At 40.0% G+C, this 20,930-nt stretch overlaps 1 protein-coding gene across 1 annotated transcript in view; it reads left to right on the top strand.

Moving 5' to 3' along the window:
* The window catches only part of LOC122794078 (spectrin beta chain, non-erythrocytic 1-like), a 199,352-nt gene that overhangs the window by 2,577 nt on the left and 175,845 nt on the right, over positions 1-20,930 (top strand). The window contains exon 3 of the mRNA XM_044062256.1: positions 18,897-19,012. Within this exon, the coding sequence (XP_043918191.1) occupies positions 18,897-19,012 (116 nt within the window). The remainder of the gene's footprint in view (positions 1-18,896; positions 19,013-20,930) is intronic.

Raw genomic sequence — 20,930 nt, 5'->3', positions numbered from 1 at the left:
CTAAGTTCACTTGGGCAGCTTCCCTAGCTACGGTTTCTGATCTCAATGGGTATTTGATGCATAATGCAGTGGATGATGGAATATGGTCAGCAGGCATCAGTTAATGTATGGCATCATGCTTGGCTCCATCTCACTGACTTTCAAAATTTAAGATGATCTTCCTTAATGCCATTATAATGTCAAAATCAGCTGTGGGCTTAAGGTTAGGAGCAATTTGGAAAACCCTGAGTGGGAAGTAAAGATGACTTCCACTGCTACAGCCATTAGATTTGGGATTCACGTACAGTCCTTTTACAGGGCATGGAATAGTTTGTACCAGTTACAGTATAGGCATGGCTAGCAGCAGCAGAGATTTTAGCAGTTTGGAAAACATAGCATGAATATGGTGGCAGTGTCTTAGCTGAACACGAGCTGAGCAGTAAGAATCCATGGCCTACCCTGGTGTACCATAATCCTTCATCTCTGGGCAAACAGCAGAAGAGGCCTTGCTTTATTGTTCTCCTCTGGTGCCAGCTGTGGGTGCATTTTCCCACATAGATGGCCATCACAATGACCAGATGGATCCAGTACATATCATCCAGAATACTTTTCCTATGAATCATTCAAGATATCCTTTCATAATGCTATCCTGGAATTTCAGTGATAGATTCTGTCCTGTTAAAGAAAGTGAATCAGACCACATTGGATATGAAAGTTATGCACTTAATATAATGAATCTGCATGGTTCTTATTCAGACCTTCTTATATTCATCCACATTATTGCAACCTAGTAGACCTGGATCAGTTAGAGGGTGGGTTTCTCTAATGATTCAGATCTAGAGAAAATGCTGATGGCTCAGAACAATGAGTAAAGAGAAGAGCAAAAGCATGGATTTTTTTCTTTTCTTTCTTTCTTTTTTTTGTTACCTAGCCAAGTGAAAATGATAGCTTCAGTCCTATAGTTGGAAGAGATTGAACCACAGCTATGGAGATCTTTCATTATGGTGACCACATGACATTCTTTTATTTATTTCACCATGCATTTTGTTTTTTCTTGCTTTTATTCGTATGCACTCAAGCTGTAATGTGAAGACTGTTTCTTGCATAGTGCTATTTATGAATGTTCTAGGTTATCACAGTATTAATCTTGGACAGCTCTTTGTGATTGCTGTAATACAGCTTAAAAGCTTCTGCATGAACACCACAGAACCCTGGTTCAAATGCTTGATCAAGTTCTTTATCTTCAGGGTCTTTATTTTCACATTGCTTAGGAATTCTTTCAAATGTGCTAGTGTACTGCAGTTTCTGTCATAGTAGTATTTCTCTCTCTGTTGCTTTCTTTCCATTGAGTTCTGAAAATCAGTCAGTGTTGTTTTTCAGGCATCAACAGTGCAGCTGAAGTAGGAAGTTTGCTTTTCAGCATTCTGCCTCTTATCAGTTGCAGTGGTAAGACACTTAGTCCCTGCAGTGGAGCATGCCTAGTGTCCAAATGTGCATGATGACACTCCTCATAACTTCTACTGATTTTTCACTCTTTGGGAAATTCTTTCCAATTAGCTTGCCTCTCTCTATCCGAGATTATGAAAAACTTTAACTCTGACTTCTAAATTCCTGACTTTTGGATTGGAAACCATTCTTAAATATGGCAGCATGGGGTATTCCTTCCCCTGTTTACTTAATATAGACTTGTTGTTGTGTCTTTCGGCTTTTCCCGGTTAGGGGTCGCCACAGCGGAACTCCGGTCCGCTAATGATTGGCAGTAGATTTTCACTTGCCGAGTTGCAGGCTCTGACACACAACCTTCAACGAAGGTACGCCCATTTACGCATGTCTCCATGCAGAAGACGCTCTAGCTGAGAATCGAACAGGACAATGTCTTACTGTGAGGCGACAACGCTACCACAGCACCATTACTTAATATAGACTTCAGTGCTTTAATCACATTTGCATCTATTATATTTATGTTTATTTCAGAGAACTTTGAATAATAATCTACATATGTGAGATAATATAACTTCCTTGAATGGAACAAATCTTCACCCATCATTCTTCATTGACAAAGGTGCTTTTCATTACCAGGATGACAATATGGCTCAGTTTTCCACTAAATAATCTATTTGAGTTAGGATTTCTGTCCATTGCAGTAATATCTCTTATTGTTTCTTAGTACTTACCTAAATTACAGTTGAGAATAGTTTATCACTCCAAGCATTTGTCTTCTCAGTTGACTGGGGACTATTATTTTGACAACTTTGAACATTAAATCCTGAGCACAACTCATTTCTGAAAGAGAAATAAAACCGTTATTTCTTTCTGTACTGATGATTTTTCATTTCAGCGTTCAAATCTAACAACTTTTTGGAACTTGCAAAGTCTGTGTCAGTACATCTTTGGGATTAGTTTACTTTTTCTTCTGCCATTAGTAACTTTGGATTTGCTCAAGGAATCTGTAGTAGTTCCAACAGTTCTTTCATTTTCTGCTACATATGCTCTTCCCTGCATTATCTGCTGTCTTGTCTATATTTCACATTCAGAGCATACCTCTGTAAATGCACATCTTTTGCATTCACAAGGGTTCCTCCTTAATTAAGTATTTCAACTTCAGATGTCTTCCTAGGTACTAAATGCATATCTGAATGTAGTTTGCCAGGATTTATGATCTGTTTCACCAAGACCTATTTTGAATACAAATACTAATGGAATTTCTCATATTCATGTATTAATAATTTGTGTGAACATCCTTGTTTTGTGCTTCTGTATTTGTTCTTGAGCCAGAGGCAATTGGTTGGGTTTCTTGAAAGATCACAGCTACTGTGACATTCTGACTAGCTTCTACTTGCAACAACATTTTATTCTTGTCATGGTATTTTAATGTTGGTGTTTGTATAACTAGATTTTTGAATATTTAAGAACTGCATTTCTGTTCATGGTTCCAGTGGTAGGCCACATCATGGACTGACAGCTTTCTTAGAGGCATGATTATCTTAGAATTGTTAGATACAAGCTTTGTAATATTATATATCATTCCTAGAAATCTCAGTTATGTCTGAGTGTCTTCCAGATGTGGCATTTTTACAGTTTGTGTGACTGCAGTTTTCTGTGTTTGAACATGTTGAAACTATATGACTAAATGTACTGAAGTTAATGTTTAACACACAAATGCAGGAACAGTTAATTGTGACTTCTTAAATAACAATGTCAAAAATCCATTTTAACAGTCCTGGTAACTTTCTATCCTATTTCAAGGAGAATAGTGCTGTTCACCAGACAGTTACTGACTCGTTCCTGGCTGTTGGTGTTTTTTTGTACAGTTTGTTAGCAAAATGGTGGATCACCCGACTTCCTAAATTAGGACTCACCAGGGCTTCATCTGTCTTGAATCCAAAACAGTCAATGATTAGAAAATTGTGTTTTTGTATGAGAAAAAACAGCTACTACCTGCTAATGTCTTGCATTCCTAAGAAAAAAAGGATCCTGAGAAGTTTAAAAGTGTCAACATATTTCCATTAAAAGATAGTAATGAATTGAACTATACCGTAACATATTTTAAAAACTGTGTCTAAAACTTTGCATGTTGTGCAGCTATATTGCATTATTTATGTCAAAATACAGAGGAATGTGATCAGGTCTCCAATCATAGCCATCTAATTATGTGTTCAAAATGTGGATGCTAAGAAATTCACCTCAAGAGCTAAGCTTCCATCTGTATGTGGATGATTTGTGCTAGGACTCTAGTGTGTACTGGAGATTCATTAACAGAAAATTTGCCTGTGAGCTTACCCTGGGAGAGGTGAGCAAACACTGCTTCTTTACTTTTTCTTCCTGATTGGCTTCTTCATTGCCTGGCACACTACCAGAACCTGGATCAGATGTAATTATAGTCAGGGCTCCATTCTTCTACACTGGATACAGATTAATTTGTTCTCAGGTGTAAGAAAATATTCACTTGTTTCATCTACAGCAAATTTCCAGTACTTGAAAATGGTAACAATACATTTAATTCTCCTACCTAGACTTTAGCTGCTGTATTTGAATGAGCAGTTTTGAGTGGAAATGTCAGAGGTAGAATTGCATGCCTGATGCAGAAGGGTAGTGTATGCCCAATAAAAATACAAAGCATTCCATAGCTGGGTCAAGAATCTCAATGGCAACACCCAGATCTGCTCTGAGTTACAGCACAATGGCATGAAAATTACAGAACCAACTGATATTGGCAACATCCTGGCAGATAGGTTCAGTGCTAACTCTACCCCCTCTCACCCCCTAAAGGACCCATATCTATACAGGAAGAATGCAGAGTCCCTGTAATCACATCTATGCAGGTAAAAGCTGCACTCTCTAAAACCAAAAACACAGCATCCATGGGACTGGACAACATCCCAGGCTGCGTTTTACATGAACTTCAGAACGAACTGGCGCCCCACCTAAGCACCATGTTCAATCATAGTCTCACATCAGGCTTTGTGTCTACTGAATGGCACACAGCAACAGTTATCCCACTCCACAAAGGGGCAGCCACCACTGATCTTGGGAACTATCGTCCTATTAGCCTGATGAGCCTGGTCTACAAGGCCATGGAACGTATCATCATGGAACTCATAAACAAAGGCATTGGTAACCTCCAAACTGTGGACCCCACCCAGTTCAGGTTTGTGAAAGGCAGATCATGCCTTCTGAACCTGATCAACTTCTCTGAGGCAGTCACCAAAGCCGTAGATGAGCGTAAGGTGGTTCATACAGCCTATCTTGACCTCGCCAAGACTTTTGACACCATCCCCTATTCTGGAATTATAGCTAAACTCACTAAACTAGTTATAAATCCCTATGTCACAAGATGGGTTGCCAACTGGCTCACTGACAGAACCCACACTGTAAAAGTTGCAGACTCCAAATCTTACTTCAAACCGGTGACAAGTGGAGTACCACAGGGTTCAGTCCTGGGACCTCTCCTGTTTGGTATCTACTTCTCTGAAGTACAGGCTAACAGAAGGCCTCTGACTAATGAAGTTCACAGATGACTACAAGCTAGGAACCATAGTAGAGTCCCCAGATGATGTGGACATCCTACAGAAGGACCTCACTGAGACAGATGCCTGGTATCAGAGGCATGGCCTCAAGCTCAGTGCCAAAAAGTGCACTGTCATCCCCCTTGGTAAAAACTCTGTTCCCATGAACTACCACATAAACGGTAGTCTACTTAATGCCGAATGTGTGATGAGACCTTGGGACCCAGGTGGACAGTAGTCTCTCCTTTGATAATCACATTGCCACAGTAGTCAGAAAATACTTCTATGTGGCACACCTCATCACAAAAGGGTTCTCATCCAGGAAAAAAGAGGTCATTGTTCCCCTCTACTTGGCACTCATTAGACCCATTATAGAGTACAATGCCCCTTTTGGAATGTTTCTCACAAGACATGTGCAGCAGCTGGAAAGGCCACAGAAGTACCTCACAGAGAGGATTACTGGCCTCAAACAGATGGCCTACACTGACCATCTCAAAAAACTCCAGCTTTACTCTGTGCCTAACATATAAAGTTATGTTAAACCCAGAGCTGTTGGACATGCTACACCTAAGGAAATCCCAATCCCTCCGAGCTACACGCTCTAGGGACTTAAACCTTGACACCGCAATAAACAGGACATGCTGGAGGGATAAATTCCTGTCCCAGAGACTTCCTATACTCTGGAACAAGCTACCCATCTACGTCGAGCAAAGTTCCTCTTTAGCACTCTTCAAAAAAATCTTGATGAGTGGATGGGAAATAGGAAATACAACCCGGGGATCACTTTTGTGGCTCTGCTTGACAGGGGCACAGGAAATGAACTTTCTTGGGTGGCGTAAGCCGGGGAACCTTGTTGGGTAGGCTTACTTGGGCCCTTGGATGATAGCCTAGTACCTACCTATGAATAAAGTGTACAAAGTCCCTCCCTGAATTTCCTAGTGGCTAGAAATTCCAGTATCATGTGGCTATACTGTACTTGTTTTACAGTGTGTGTTCAGTGCATATCTAACCTAGTTTGATTCTTTTTTTTTTCAGCCCTTAGGATGGGGTGGGTTGCTGTTTTCACATTGTTCTGGAAAGAATATAAGCCAGTAGCAGAAGAATACTACCTTTCCAGAACATTAGAAAGCTAGCTGAGCTTCTTTTTGCCAGAAATTATATAACTACCACTTTCCATTAGCTTTTCAAAGTACTAAAGAGTATTTAAACCTCACAGAGATGTATTTATAATATGAAACTTTTCATTTTGTCTGTGTTTCTTGAAATCATAAGTATTTTCTGCTCTTTGCAGTCACGTGCACCATCAGAAGAATAACAGCCCATGCATACAGATGAAGCTGGGGGCATACATTAACCCTTTTGTGTGTTAAATATTGTAGATTCATTCTGGTCACTCTGGGTTGTTTCCCACTTTACAAACAATGAAAAAAGGCATTTTCCTATCCATGAAGAGTTTGCACTAATTGCTGAGAATTCTGTATGTAAAAGACTTTGCCCCTACCCACTTTTTTCTCATTTTTCTTCTATTTCTTCTACTACTAAAATTTCTTCTTTGTTAATTTTCTTCTCTTTTCTTAATCTTATTTTCATTTTTGCAATCCATCCGTGAATGTCCATTTTGTTACATTTATAACATTTCAATTTGTTTATTTATTTTTTGCATAGTGTCCCATTTTCCCAAAATATAAAATTTTATTTTGTCAGTTACTTATCAAATGTCCCTCCTGTTCTACAAAAAAAAAAAAATCCTGTTAACATTTATCATGCTTGGTATATGTATAATTGTTTTCTCTTTCTATTTTTAACAAAGTACTGCAGTGTGAGGTACTGCGGTGGTGGTGCTTAGATATTTTCTTTTGCAAAGCAGTGTACAGTATGTCCCATGGAAGGTAATTAATTAATAATGAAAATAACAGAGGACCCAGCGCTGAACCTAGAAGTTTTTCTATGGAGACGGGTTGTAGGGGAAAGTAGTAGCAGAGTTGACCTCAAAAGTAAGGTTTTCAAGCAGAATTGTCAATGTCACCTGAGCCGCGCTGCTACAGTGGTAGCGTTGTTGCCTCACAGCAAGAGGGTCTCCTGTTCGATTCTCAGCTGGACTAGAGTGCCTTCTGTGTGGAGTCTGCATGTCCTCCCTGCGGTAGAGTGGCCTCCGAAAGACATGCGTGAATGGGCGTGCCTTCACTGAAGGTTGGGCGTCGGGCTGGCAACTCGACACCATAAAAATCGACTGCCAATCATTAGCGGAACGGAGTTCCGCTGTGGCGACCCCTAACCGGGAAAAGCTGAAAAGACAAACAACAACTTGGTTTTCAGCACCTTTGTGAACTCTATTCTTAAGGCCCAGAAGAAAAAAGGGTAAAACTGTGCATCTGCATGCCAGCTGTGCTGCATATAGTGCCCTATGCCTTGTAGCAACAAAGAAAAAAGCGGTGTGATTGCACAACCAATGGCATTTTCATTGTTGATGCCAAGTATAATGATATGCGTGTGCATCAGGGAAAGACTATTTCTAAAGATGAGCTGCAGAAAAATATTACTGTAGGAAACGTGCAAAACATTCTTGCCCAATGGAGTTTACATGTTACCAGAGTAACTAGAGAAAGGTATGATAAAGTAATACTCAAGTCCCAGAAATGGTGGGGTGAAGAACACTTCCACAGGATGTACATAAAAAAAGGAAATATGCATAAATTATTACTATGGAATCGAGATGGTGTAGAAACTTTGTTGCTTGAGGGTGGCACCAAGTCTAAGCAGATCATTGAAAGAACTGCATCATCTAAAGCAATCGGCAATGTGGCATTTACTTTGCAGACACACATGCTTGTTTAATAAGATGCTCTTGGTAGGTTTGTGATGTCATTATTGAACTCTCTTATTTCAGATGTTTTATTTGGATGTGGTAAAGAAATAGGTTATGTGACAGTGAACTTTTATTAGATGTGTCCTTTTAAGACTGCTTTTCTTAATTGCCTAGTTGTAATTTAACTAACTAAAAATCAAACTTTATTTTACTTGTGTTGAACTGGTCTGTACTTTAGTTCTTTGTTATGTAGCACTCAGGAGTACGAGGTGCTAAGAAACAAAACAAGTTACTTCTTAAACTTTTTTTCCTCTTTTTTGATGCTACTAAACTGAGTTCATTTTAGGAGCATTTTAGAGGCCCTTATCCCCATGTATGGCCTACATCACCAGCCAAGTCTAACTCTTCTCTAATACTTTTACTTTCATAGTGTTATTTATTTTCTTGCTTGTGACACTCCCTTCCTCCTTACTGGCCAACCTAAAACAAACATTGATTCCCAAGCTGCAAAAGCTCTGTGGGCCATTCATTCCCTCTGAGTCAAGTGTTAAGTTCCAGGAGTGGTGGTGTCATCAGTGGTGGGATCAGGAATTTTTACTTAACCTGATATTTCTCCCATCACATTTGGTTATATATAAAGAGATCGATGTGGGATACGCCTTTACAAGAATACTTCAGCCTCTTTCAGAAGTAAGGTATCCTCCCATAAGCCCATGCCTCCCCCCATAGACAAGGGTCCTCAGTCTTCATCAAGATGAAGTTTACAACCAGGCATGAACATTCATCCTTCATAGAAAGAGACTCACAGACTCTATCTCTTCAATCCCTTCACCATGCCACTGCACCAGCACCCCAGACTGCTGTTTGAACATGGGATGTGTCTGCATTATCACCCGTACTTTGTTTTTGTTTTATCGAGCTTGTGAGGAGATATGTAGATTTGTGGTGTTTGGGGCTTATACTGGAACATTTAACGTATTGCTCTTTTTTTTAAGAATGAAGCAGTCCCACAATGCATTGTTCAGTACACCAGTTGCTCTACAATTGGATATGTGAGATGAATCTGTAAACTGCCTTTCTGATGAGCTGACATTTTATGTTGTTACAGTTGCTGCTGTTCTTCAAATGCTGGTATCTGCTAACATTCTTGGCATTGCTAAACAAGACGATCATGCAACTTTAATGTGCAATGTGACCGTGTCAGAAATGAAATATTTTTTTACATAAAATGACCAAAAAATTAAATTTAGACAGAAAAATGAGCGAGTCACATGAACATTAGTAATCTCAGATGACAAATTTTACTGTAAAAATAGCCATTTAACCTTATTATAAACTCATTTAATCAAATATCTAGCTTTTAGCCTTAATTTAGTTTTCATGAAAAATAGCCATGTTTGACCCCACAGAACTGTTCAGCTTCACAAAACAAAATGTTGTGGCCATCATGGAGATAGATATTCATGTTTTCTAATATCAGAAAAAAAGGGGTAAAGTGAAAAAATAATGGGTTTTTAGGGTGGCTGGGAAGAGGAAGTGGGGTTGTTTTGCCTGCATGCAGTAAAAAATGGACTGTTTTAGTTTAGAAGTTATTTACTGTTCATTTTTAATTTTTGTTGGCAAAAACATTAATCTCATGCATTTCACAAACTTGAATTCACTCAGCTTCTCATATTCATGCTTACCCAGGCCATTGTCATGCTTTTTACTGATTTACCTTGTGATGACCCACCACTGGACCAGTAGTCAAGGAGCCTCAATCCTCACCATTGGCACCAGTGGGGGACATGCCTTGGGAGGATGATGAGTACACATACAGTATTTCCAGATGCAGCTCTCTGCATCAAGTGCAATTTCCTTCAAGAGCACATAGAGATCACAGTTAGTCTGGGGATGGTTTCTCCCACTTCATCCATATCCCAAATAAGACTCCCCACTGGCACAGCTATAGAGTTGAGATCTCAGATGAGCAGCCAAGCCAAGACCTCCAGCACTGTCTCTGTCCAGCCAGTGCTTTGTGTCCCTGCCCAAGTAGCTGACATGCACACTCTGGGGTTTGATTTACACACACACACACACACACACACACACACACCTGGGAAAGGCAGGCACAGGTCTACTAGCTATGCCCTCTTTTGTCCAGACTATAAGGTAGTTATCACTGCCACCAGCCAACTCATTATCAGCTACTTTAAGGCCTTTAACAAATGTCCTTTCTTACTGTGTAATATTAATATTACAAATGGTAGTTTGTCCAAAGCAAGGCTATTAGGAGTGGCCTGGACAGTGTCACCAAATAAATAAAGTACTCTCAAAACTTAAATATCTCTAGACATATCAGCCACAATGAAATGTTTAAATATGTTTAATAATAAATAATAAAAGAACAAGAAAATACTCCATATATATTCACAGTAACATCAGAGTTCAAATTTTCAGGAAATATTTAAAACAACATTGTAGGGCAGTCTCAAAGAAAGAAAAACATCTAAACCAAGCTTTGCTATATGCCTGACTATATCTAAGAGAATTATTATACCCTAGTTAACAAGAGCAAGGTAGAGGTGTGGTGAATGGATCTTGTCAGGTCTAAGACATAATGTGGAATGCCCTGTCTCACTAAGAGCCTTCTCAAATATTACTGCTGGGATAGCTTGCAACATGACATCATTTCTTGTCATCTGACTCTATCCCAGGTGAACCCCCCCACTACTGGAAGCTTACAGTATTTGGCATCTACCTGTGAAAATACATAGACCTCAGATCTTTGGTAGATGCTGGAAGTCAAAGTAATTGCATTCCTTCATACTTTGAGGTCGTAATTTACTCTGAAGAGAATGCAAAAAACTTCTCAGCACAGACTCCCTGTCTCTGGCTTCATTGAAAATTGAAAGTTATCTTTTATTGTGTAGCCATAAGTAATTTAATTTCAGTTATTTTTCTAAAGTTAACCTCCTGTATTCCAATTTCCACTGTTAAAATATATACATTTAAACAGTTACAATAGCGCATGTACATTTTTGTTCTCTTCCAGCAGGGCACTCATTGAAAATTGAAAGTTATCTTTTATTGTGTAGCCATAAGTAATTTAATTTCAGTTATTTTTCTAAAGTTAACCTCCTGTATTCCAATTTCCACTGTTAAAATATATACATTTAAACAGTTACAATAGCGCATGTACATTTTTGTTCTCTTCCAGCAGGGCACACTGTGGCTACATTTTAAGCACAAGCACTTTATAAAATACCTTTTTAACATGCAGTTCTGTACAAACCAGTTTGATATACACATGACATACAGTCCTAATATGGTTGTAACACAAAAATCTTATGTAGATCATGTTGATATTCATAGATGACATAATTTACAAAATTCAACATAGCTGTGCTGGCAATATCTCCCTTTGTCACACTTCTTCCCCTCTTGAAGACTCGAGCTAGTTTTTGAGTGACTCTTGAAAAATGTTGTTTGAGAGGAATGAGCCTATCTGGTAATGGATTAACCTCATACCCTGTCTTGAGATTCCAGCTGCCTTTGCATTGCTGACCCCATTATGGTGTTGCACTGTCCTATCATATGCCTCTAACTCTAGGCTCCACCATAGTAATTTGGGGTTGTACTGGCTAGCTCCCTGTAGCCATAGACCCCCCTCAGACGACTTCTGCCTTTTACTGCAAATACTTAGCACCAGGGCCTCCCTATCATGGTAAGATTTTGTCATGTTCATATGGTACAGTTTGTGCCCCTGCCTCCCGCCTAGCAGTTCTACCATGTAGTTAACATCACTGACTGACCTTACCACTCTTAAGGGCCCTTCCTAAGCTGCCTGCAGCTTCTTGTCTGACAGGAATGTGAACCATAACCTGCTGTCTTACAGCATGGTCTCTAGTCTCTAGCTCAATCATTCCTGTCATACCAGACATTTTTTCTGCTGTTGGCCTTCTGCCAGGTTCTCCTGGGCCAAGCCCATGAGTTCCCTGAGCCTTGTCCTGAGGTTTAGGACATATGTCACAACAGACTCCTTGTGGGATTCACACTCACTCTCCCACTTATGTATCCAATCTAGAGGTTCTTTCACCCTATACCCATACAGCAATGCAAAGGGTGAAAAACCTGTGGATTCCTGGGGTACCTTCCTATAAGCAAACAACAGATGGGGCAAATATTTGCCCCACTTCCTCATAAGCTGGTCTGCAAATGCCTGTAGCAGGGTCTTTAGTGTACAGTTGAACCTCTCCACCAGACCTTTAGTCTGGGGATGGAAGCGGGTGGGTGGTTTTACCCCACAGTGCTTCCACAGACAAAGCCAGCAGGTCTGATGTAAAACTGGCCCCCTGTCAGTATTTCTTTTGGGAAACCTATCCTGCTGAAAATGTCTAACAAAGCACTTGTCACCTTTTCTACCTCAGTGGAGGACAGGGCCACCGCCTCAGGGTATCTGGTAGCATAGTCTACTAGCACTAGGATATGCTTCTTTCTTGTGGGACTTGGGGGTACTCAGAGGCCCCACAATATCCATAGCTACTCTATGAAATGGCTCCTCAGTCACAGGCAAAGGCACTAAAGGAGCTTTGACCATGTCTCCTGCCTTGCCTTCCTTGTGGGACTTCTCACAGGTCCTGCAGTACCCTGTTACATCTCTGGTACGCTATGGCTAGAAGCACCAGATGGTAGGCTGTAGACACTATCAACTGCTGTAGTCTCACCCTCTAGCCCTCCCTCAGAGGTCCACTGTCTATACAGTAACCCTTTGTCCCAGTATAGAGATTCACCTTTTCCTTGAGAATCAGGCGCCTCCCTGGCTACCTCCCTCAAATCTTGTAATGTACGGTCTGAGAGCTGAGCCTGTGTCAACTCTTCCTTTGTAACCCTTCCCCAGCTCTCTCTCCACAGGAAGTCTGGTATCCTCTGATAGCAGTGCCTCACTGTCAGCCTGGGTACTACTACTCAGCTCAGCCCTTGCAGTCACTCTATCCAAGGGAACAGTGGTACCTATTAGCAGCTGAGGCTCACCTTCAGTCTCACTACTACAGGGTCGCTCCCTCCCTTAAGTAGCCACCTCACCTGTCTTTGCTTCAGGTGTGCGGTCTCTCTGGGTATCCCCAGGCTACTAGACCCACATGCTTGTCTCCAAGCCAGACTGCATGCAACTGTATGCACACAAGGTACAGTATTACCAAATCATTCCCTATCAGGACATCTGCAGGGACAGTCCTGAAACACACCTACTTGCTTGCTTCCTTTTCTTCCCTCCCAGTTAAGATGAACCCTAGCCAAAGGTGTTTGGAATCGGGTCCTGCTAAAGCTCTGACTGGAGTAGACTGCCCAAGCAAGTAGTGCTCCTCTTTAACCATTGCAGGCTTCGCAATGGTTAGGTCAGAGTCTCTCTCTTAACAGTGACCTGTTTCCTTTCTAGGCTATAACCTCTTGTGGTAGTTTGGTACCCTTATTGTCTCCAACTTACCGCTGACATTCTGACATCCACACTTTCTGGCTGCCCTACCTTTTGTTCCCCACCTTGCCTCCATTGACATCTAATCAGCCTTTGCAAGTTCATAGGCGGGTACTAGGCTATTGGGCCCTATGGCTAATATAAGCCTAGCCAAAAAGGTACCCTGGCTTTCACCACCCAAGAAAATTATTTATCTGTGCCTCTGTCGAGCAGAGCCACAAAAGTGATCCCTGGGGTGAATTTCGTATTTCCCATCCAATCATCAAGATTTTTCTTGGAGTGCTATAGGTTCATAGCTAGGTAATAATCAGCCTTTGCAAGTCTCGAACCCAGGACCCTGCTCACCATAGCCAAAATGATTTACCACTAAGCCATGTCAGATATCTATATGCTACATGGCCCCAGTGGTTACATTTAACTGTTGATCCTGGCTGTGTACTTGAACTAGTGGATTCCTCTGTTACTGGTGGACTCTGTTGGGGTGGTATAGGCTGCTCACCATGGGTTCCTTTAGACCCATGTGCAGCACCGGGTATCCCTTTCCTGTGCAGTGATGCCCTGTTTGCCTAGGTATAGGTCTCCCTTTATCCCCAACTCATCTGCAGTATTGCATTTTTTATCTGACAACCAGATTTTCATGTCTTCAGGCAAAGTGCTAAGGGATGCTCCCTCACCAAAAGGTCTGCCAGCCCTTCAAAAGTGGTGATCTGACACCCACTCTCCCACCTATGAAAATAAGTGCTTAGTTTAGCAGTATATTCACACACAGTTTCACCTGTCTTGTGTCTATGCTCACAAAACTTTTTTCTATAAGCTTCAGGTGTTAACTCAAAGCATTCTAATAAACAATTTTTAACTGCATTGTAATTTAAGCAATCAGTATCAGACAATTTAGAAATGGCAGTTGCAGCTTTACCATGAAGTAAGGGGGTCAGGTACCATACACAGAGCCCTTGGTAAACATTATACTGTTTACAAACCCTGTGAGACATATGAATAAAACTAACAAAATTATCGCCCCCTGTAAGTTGTGGAAGAAATTTAGTGACCTTTTATGTTTCTGGTGTTCAGTTATTCCCTTCCCCATCACCTCTTGACCCTGACAAAGAGTCAGCATCTCCTTTTCATGTTGCTTCTGCATCTCATTTTTATCAGTTTCCAGACATCTGTCTCTCTGCTGCTTCTAATTCCATTTGTTTCTCCTGCTGCATTCTCTCTGCTGATGCTAGTTCCAAATGTTTGGCTTCCAGTTCAAGTCTAAGTCCAGATGGATTATTAGGTCCTCTGAGGCAAAGTTGAACTGTTCATTTTCTGAGAGTTGTACATCCTCAAGGCCAGTCTGATTATCCTCCTGATTGCTGGTCTGTGATGCATTTGTGGTTAAGGCTGCAATCCTTTCTGCTTTATTCAGGTTGGCATGCACCAATCCTTTTTCTTGGCACATCTCATCCAGCTGGGTTCTTGTCAGCTTGCCATACTCCATGGATGACTTACTTGCCTGATCTCCCTGACTAACTAAGCTAACACAAAATAAATAAAACTAGTGACATATAAAACTTTCTACTGTGTGGCTGCTTGAGAGTACAAACACCTTTTTTAGTGGCCACTGTTTACAGGCTACAGGAGTTCAGTATCCACACCACTGAATTCCAGGATATGATGTAGTGATCCCACCATTGCCAACCAATAATTTCATGATGCACCACTGGACCAGTAATCAAGGAGCCTCAGTCCTCACCAATGGCACCAATGGAGGATGTACACTGGGAGGATGACAAGTACGCACACAGTCTTTCCAGATGCAGCTCTCTGCATCAAGTGTAATTTCCCTTAAGAGCACTGTGAGATCACAGTCAGTTTGGGGCTGGTTTTTCCATCTTCCTCCTGATCCCCAATAAGACTCCCTACTGGCACAGCTATAGAGTTGAGATCTCAGCTGATTGGCCAACCAAGACCTCCAGCACCCTCTCTGTCCAACCAGTGCTTTGTGTTCCTGCCCGAGTAGCTGACACACACACACCTGGGAAAGGCTGGCACAGGTTTATTAGCTATACTCCCTTTTCTCAGACTATAAGGCACTTATCACTGCCACCAGTCAACTCCTTATCAGCTACTTTAAGGCTCTTAAAGGCTGTCCAATCTTGCTGTGTAATATTAATATTAATACTTTGACCAAGAACAAGTCTATTAGGAGTGGCCCACAGCATCTCCAAATAAATATGCAAGTACTCTCAAAACTTAAATATCTCTAGACAGATCAGCCACAATGAAAGGTTTAAATATATTTAATAATAAATAATCAAAGAACAAGAAAATACTTGTATATTCACAGTGACATCAGAGTTTAAAATCACAGGAAGTATTTAAAACAACATTGCAGGACAATCTCAAATAACTAAAGAAAACATCTAAACTAAGCTTTGCTATATTCCTGACTATAATTAAGAGAAGTATTATACCCTAGTTAACTTAAGAGCAAGGCAGATGTGTGGTGAATGGATCTTGTTGTCAGGTCCAGGACATAATGAGACTCCTCAAATTAATATCTCCAATATTACTGGCGGGATAGCTTGCAAAATGACATTTCTTGTCATCTGATCTGTCCCTGTTGAAACCCCCACTGCTTTAAGCTTGGCAGTATTTAGCATCTACCTGTGAAAATACATAGACCTGAGATCTTTGACAGATGCTGGAAGTCATAAACCATTTGCATTCCTTCATACATTCAGAGGCAGTAATTAGTTCATTCTGAACACAATACAGAAAGCTTCTCAGCATAGACACCATGTCTCTGGCTGCATCGAAAACTGAAATATATCTTTTATTGCGTAGCCATAAAGTAATTTATTTTTCTGACGTTAACCTCCTCTATTCCAATTTCTGCTGTTAAAATATACACATTTAATAGTGCATATACATTTCTGTTCTCTTCCAGCAGGGCACACTGTGGTTAGATCTTAAGCACAAGTACTTTATAAAATACCTTTTTAACACATGTATGTACAAACCAGTTTGATATATACATATCATACAGTTCTAATACAGTTGTAACACAAGCATCTTAAACAGATCATGTTGATATTCACAAATGACATATAATTTACAAAATTCCAGATAGCTGTGCTGGCAGCATCTCCCTGTGTCACATACCTCATACACATTTATAGTGTTTGTATTAGTATTTGGTTATTTTTTGCAAATTCTGTTGCTTTAGATGGAAATGCTTATGTATGATTACATGACTTTTTATTATGTAAAACATCCATTACTCAGTAAAATGGCCATCTTTAAGTTCAGTCATGCTGACATGACTGCTAGGCACCACTCCTTGAACTCCATGGGAATTAACTGGCCAAAAAGCTCTTGTCTCTCTGGTAAATAATGGGTAACGAAGTAGAGGTTGTTTGCTGTTCATTCTTTGTGGGCAAGAGTGTATGCGAGTCAGTTGCAAGTATACTCAAAGAACATGTGCCAAAAAGAAATGTTCTTCATGGAAGGACATGCTTTCATGGATGTGTCCAAGCTGAAGGAGAGTCTGTTGAAGCTTTTATCAGTGTCTTGTATGAACAGGCTAAAAACTGTGGGTTTGACTAAACTAAAGGTGAACAGATTTAGAGATAGAATTGTGATTGGACTAACTGATAGTGAAATGTTTTAAAATTTAAACCACAAAGAAATGCCTGTGCTATGGATCAAAAGGTGTCACAGAACACTCAGAGGAAAAAGTAAACCAAAATGTTATTACTTTCATTCAGTACTTTCATCTTACAATGCCGATTTTAAGATGAAAGCGCTTAATGATGCAAATACAGTTTTGGTTTGCATTTTCCTCAGATGTTTCTGTGACATCTTTGTGTACCATAGCACAAGCATTTCCTTAGTTACTAGTTTCATTTGTGCTTCTCCCTTGCCAGCTTTCTTTGGTTTTAAAATTTAAAGCTAGAAGTGAATTTAACTTCTTGCATTGAGTATATGTAGTTGGCATACAATTGGAAATGTGAGATGAAGCTATTTACTATTTTTCTGATGTGCTGCCATTTTGTATGTTATTACAGTTGCTGCTCATCTTCAGATGCTGGTATCTGCTGCCATTTTTGACATTGCTGAACAAGATTGCAGGATAGCCATTGGTGCACATTGCAACAGAGTCACTACATCTATCACTTAGCTCTGGCTTGCTTTGAGTGTCTGGCTGGACAGCTTGACTGTTGTGCAAGTGGCAGGAGCAAATTATTCCAATTTCCAAGCTTCTGTCATAATTTTGCAGTATATGTAGTTTGTAACTGATGGTGTGAATATAATAAAACTCAAACCACAGGAACTCAAGCTATTGCAAGTATGGAAGCAATACCTTACAATGGAAAATAGTTGAAAAATATTTTTTTCAGAGGTGGCATGCTTCCTGCATGCCCTTGTGGGGAGAATTGCCCCCACATCAACTTACTTTACTTTTCTTACTTCCAAGTCCCTGAGTATCAGAAGTGGTGACAGGTAAGTGACAGGAAATTAAATCCAGTCTATCCATTTTCCCAAGAGTCTGTGAGCTCAGAAATGAGAAGATACAGCTCATTCTGAGCATGTTTGTGTGGCTGCTTTGTGAAACATGTAACAGCATGTGAGCAGCTGCCTTCTTGAGTTCAAGCAGTTGTAAAAAGGAGAACCAGTCTAATGATTGTAGTCCCAAAAGGCTAACCAGATGATACTGAAGTGAATGGGTCCCATCCCAAACATGGAGAGTAACAAGTAGTCTCTAAGTTTTCACTCTGGGTAGTACTGAAAATAAGTGCGACAGTAGCAGTGCAGCCAAGGGTACAATTTCTCAATCAGCATGTCAGCTGCTTCTCTTCTTTAACTGTTCATCATGCTCAGCATGTCATGTTGTCCATAATTCTTATGCAGTTCTTACAGTTGTATACCCTCAAACATTCACCACCAGTACATGCACGCTATACACCCATTTGCTGTTTCTTTACCTTTCATCCAGCTGTTGTTTTTTTGTGGGTAAATCATGAATAATGATACCTGGAGAAATCACAGATTGTTTTGTTTGTTTCATCTTGGAAAGCATCCATTGGATATGAATGAACATTTTTCCTATTATGTTGTGCAGTTTTTGTCTTGTGCATTTCTGTTTCTAGTTTAGAATGTCTTTAACCTACTGCTGTGCCTTTAATGCTTTACCAGCATTACAGTTGGGTGGACTAAAGGATTGGGATCTAGTTTTAAGTCTGCCTTAGCATGGCTTGTCCTCTGTGTAAATGTGAGTCATAGTTAAACCCACTTAAGTTTTTTCAAAGTTTAATATTTTCCTCTGCTAGCAATGCATGAGATATTTGCAGTGATATGCAGTTGTATATTTCAGAAACGTGCTAACCTAAACTTTACATTTATTTTGACATATAGAGTCACTACATCTATCACTTAGCTCTGGCTTGCTTTGAGTGAAACCTTCTTGGCTTACCTACCTGTAGTGGATATTACTAAGGGCCCTATTAGACTTTCAACTTGGCTTCTGTTCCTGTAACTATCAGTGAACTGAAATCCAGTGAAACAGGCACCTTGCTTTCACGCAATGCAAATATCTGATATAAAATGCAGTTTTCTGTATTTGCTTCTGGTGTACTTGCATCATTATGATTTTTTTTTTTTTCAGGCCAGAACTAGTAGATTTCGATAAACTGATCAAGTCAAATGCCACGTACAACCTCCAGCAAGCCTTTAATATTGCAGAACAGCATCTGGGTGTTACAAAGTTGCTAGACCCTGAAGGTATTTAATTGCTGTTTTGTTTTTAAAATGCTGCATTATTCAGTGAAATTGTATATCAGCATATATATTTAATTTTAAAAGTCCATTCTCAAATTTAATAAAACAAGTCCATTATTCATTTTCAGCAGTTTGTCGCAAGTAGTTTATTAGTATAAGGGTGGGTGTAAAGAATTTTTGAATCATCATCCAGTTTTCAGAGTGTGACTGATTTAGCCATAACTACCACATGATTGTTACGGTTGTTATTTCAAGAGTGGACACTAATGTGGTCTTCAGCTGCTTAACTGGCGGTACAGTGAAATGGAAAAAATTAAACATATGTGTGTGTGCGTGTGAATGTATGCATGCATACATACAAAATTGTCTTGACCAAGAGCCAGTTACTGTGAATAACATGGCACTGGAAAGCTTTTGGATGAGAGCAAGGTTAAAATCTTGGGAAGCCAGTGATCATAACTCCAGCCTGCCATTATTCATTGTAAATTTTATTTGGGTGTTGAGTTCTTTGAGTCAGCAGTGCACATTTGCCATACAGTGATAAGTATACTAGTCTGGGCATTGGTAGTGTACATCATGAGACCATATCCCCTATCTCCCTGATCATTACATTTTAATTGGTTTAAACTTTTAACTGGAATTGTGTAGCCTGAGAAAGTTTCTTTTCACAAAAAGATACATTTATGCTTCTATTCACAAAGTAAGTCTACAGAATGTATACATTGCGTAACAGTTATTTTATTAGAATTATTATTTTTTATTTTTTTTTTTTTATAGAGGGAGTGAGTTAAGAAACAAACTGAACAGAAAAATGTCAGTCACATTTTGACTGAAAAATGCAACTCTAAGCGAATCACTTGTTAGGATGACCAAGGATGAGATGATGATCACCTTGGTGCAGTTGTAACTCATTCAGTTTAATCTGAAGATAGGCAAATAGTGCATGTAAATGCAGGACATGAAATACTTCAAAGCAGTCAGAAGAATAACATGTTGTGAGATACAAAGGGAGCAAGAGCATAGAGAAGATAAAGCTACATTCAGTGAGGGAGTGAAAAGACATGAAAAAGTACTGGTACAAGAAGGAGCTGCACAATCATCACCTGATGCACTTGGATGGAAATCCAGCCATGAAAGTTAAGGTTTATAGGATGAAGAGCAAGATTACTTTGATAGTTTGTACATATGCCATCAGCACCAAATTGACCAGAGGCACTGCAGGAGGTTTTTAACCTCATTAGACTATGGGTAAAACCAGATGTGCAGTAAGTTGTCTGACTCTGATTGTCTTGGACTGTACTAGAGTGCGTTTTTAACTTTTTTAGCTCATGTCCAAAGCTTATTCAAAAAGAAGCTCATAAAAATAGGATAAAAGCAGAAGACAGTCTCAATCATTTCACTGTAGAAAACAGCACTTCACAATATGGATTTAGAAGTGATCACAAAACCCTTATGTCTATACTATGACAAATAAGAGCTTCTGTTCCCTGGAATAGTGTTGGCTGACTGGAGCACCCTTCATAGATCTCTGCAGGGCATTTAAAAGTGTAGACCACACTATTTTATTTTCCAAGCTAAACAAACTTGGGTTTGGTCAGACAACTTCACCTGGCTCAAAAACTGTTAATTGTATACAACCATTCTAGTTTGCCAAGTAACTTCTGTACAAATATGGAAGCCTTATTAGACTGCGACCCTCAGGCCTTTCATCCTAGGCTCCATATTATTGTATCTATTTATTAATGACATCCCCAATTTTATCCATCTTAAAAACATAACCTTTTTTCTCTCTTAGGCCTTCCTGCAGTTGACCCTCATGCCACTAGACTTGTCTTAGCCTACTGCAGGCTCAACTTTGACCTATACTGGTGAGGAGGGAAGCATTCTTGTTCATTGTCAGACTGCAGTAGTGGAGTGTGCC

Source organism: Protopterus annectens, chromosome 1.part0, assembly GCF_019279795.1.
Source record: "Protopterus annectens isolate FY-2018-M chromosome 1.part0, PAN1.0, whole genome shotgun sequence".
NCBI classification, from domain to species: domain Eukaryota; kingdom Metazoa; phylum Chordata; order Ceratodontiformes; family Protopteridae; genus Protopterus; species Protopterus annectens.
This window is presented reverse-complemented; position numbering and strand designations above follow the sequence as displayed.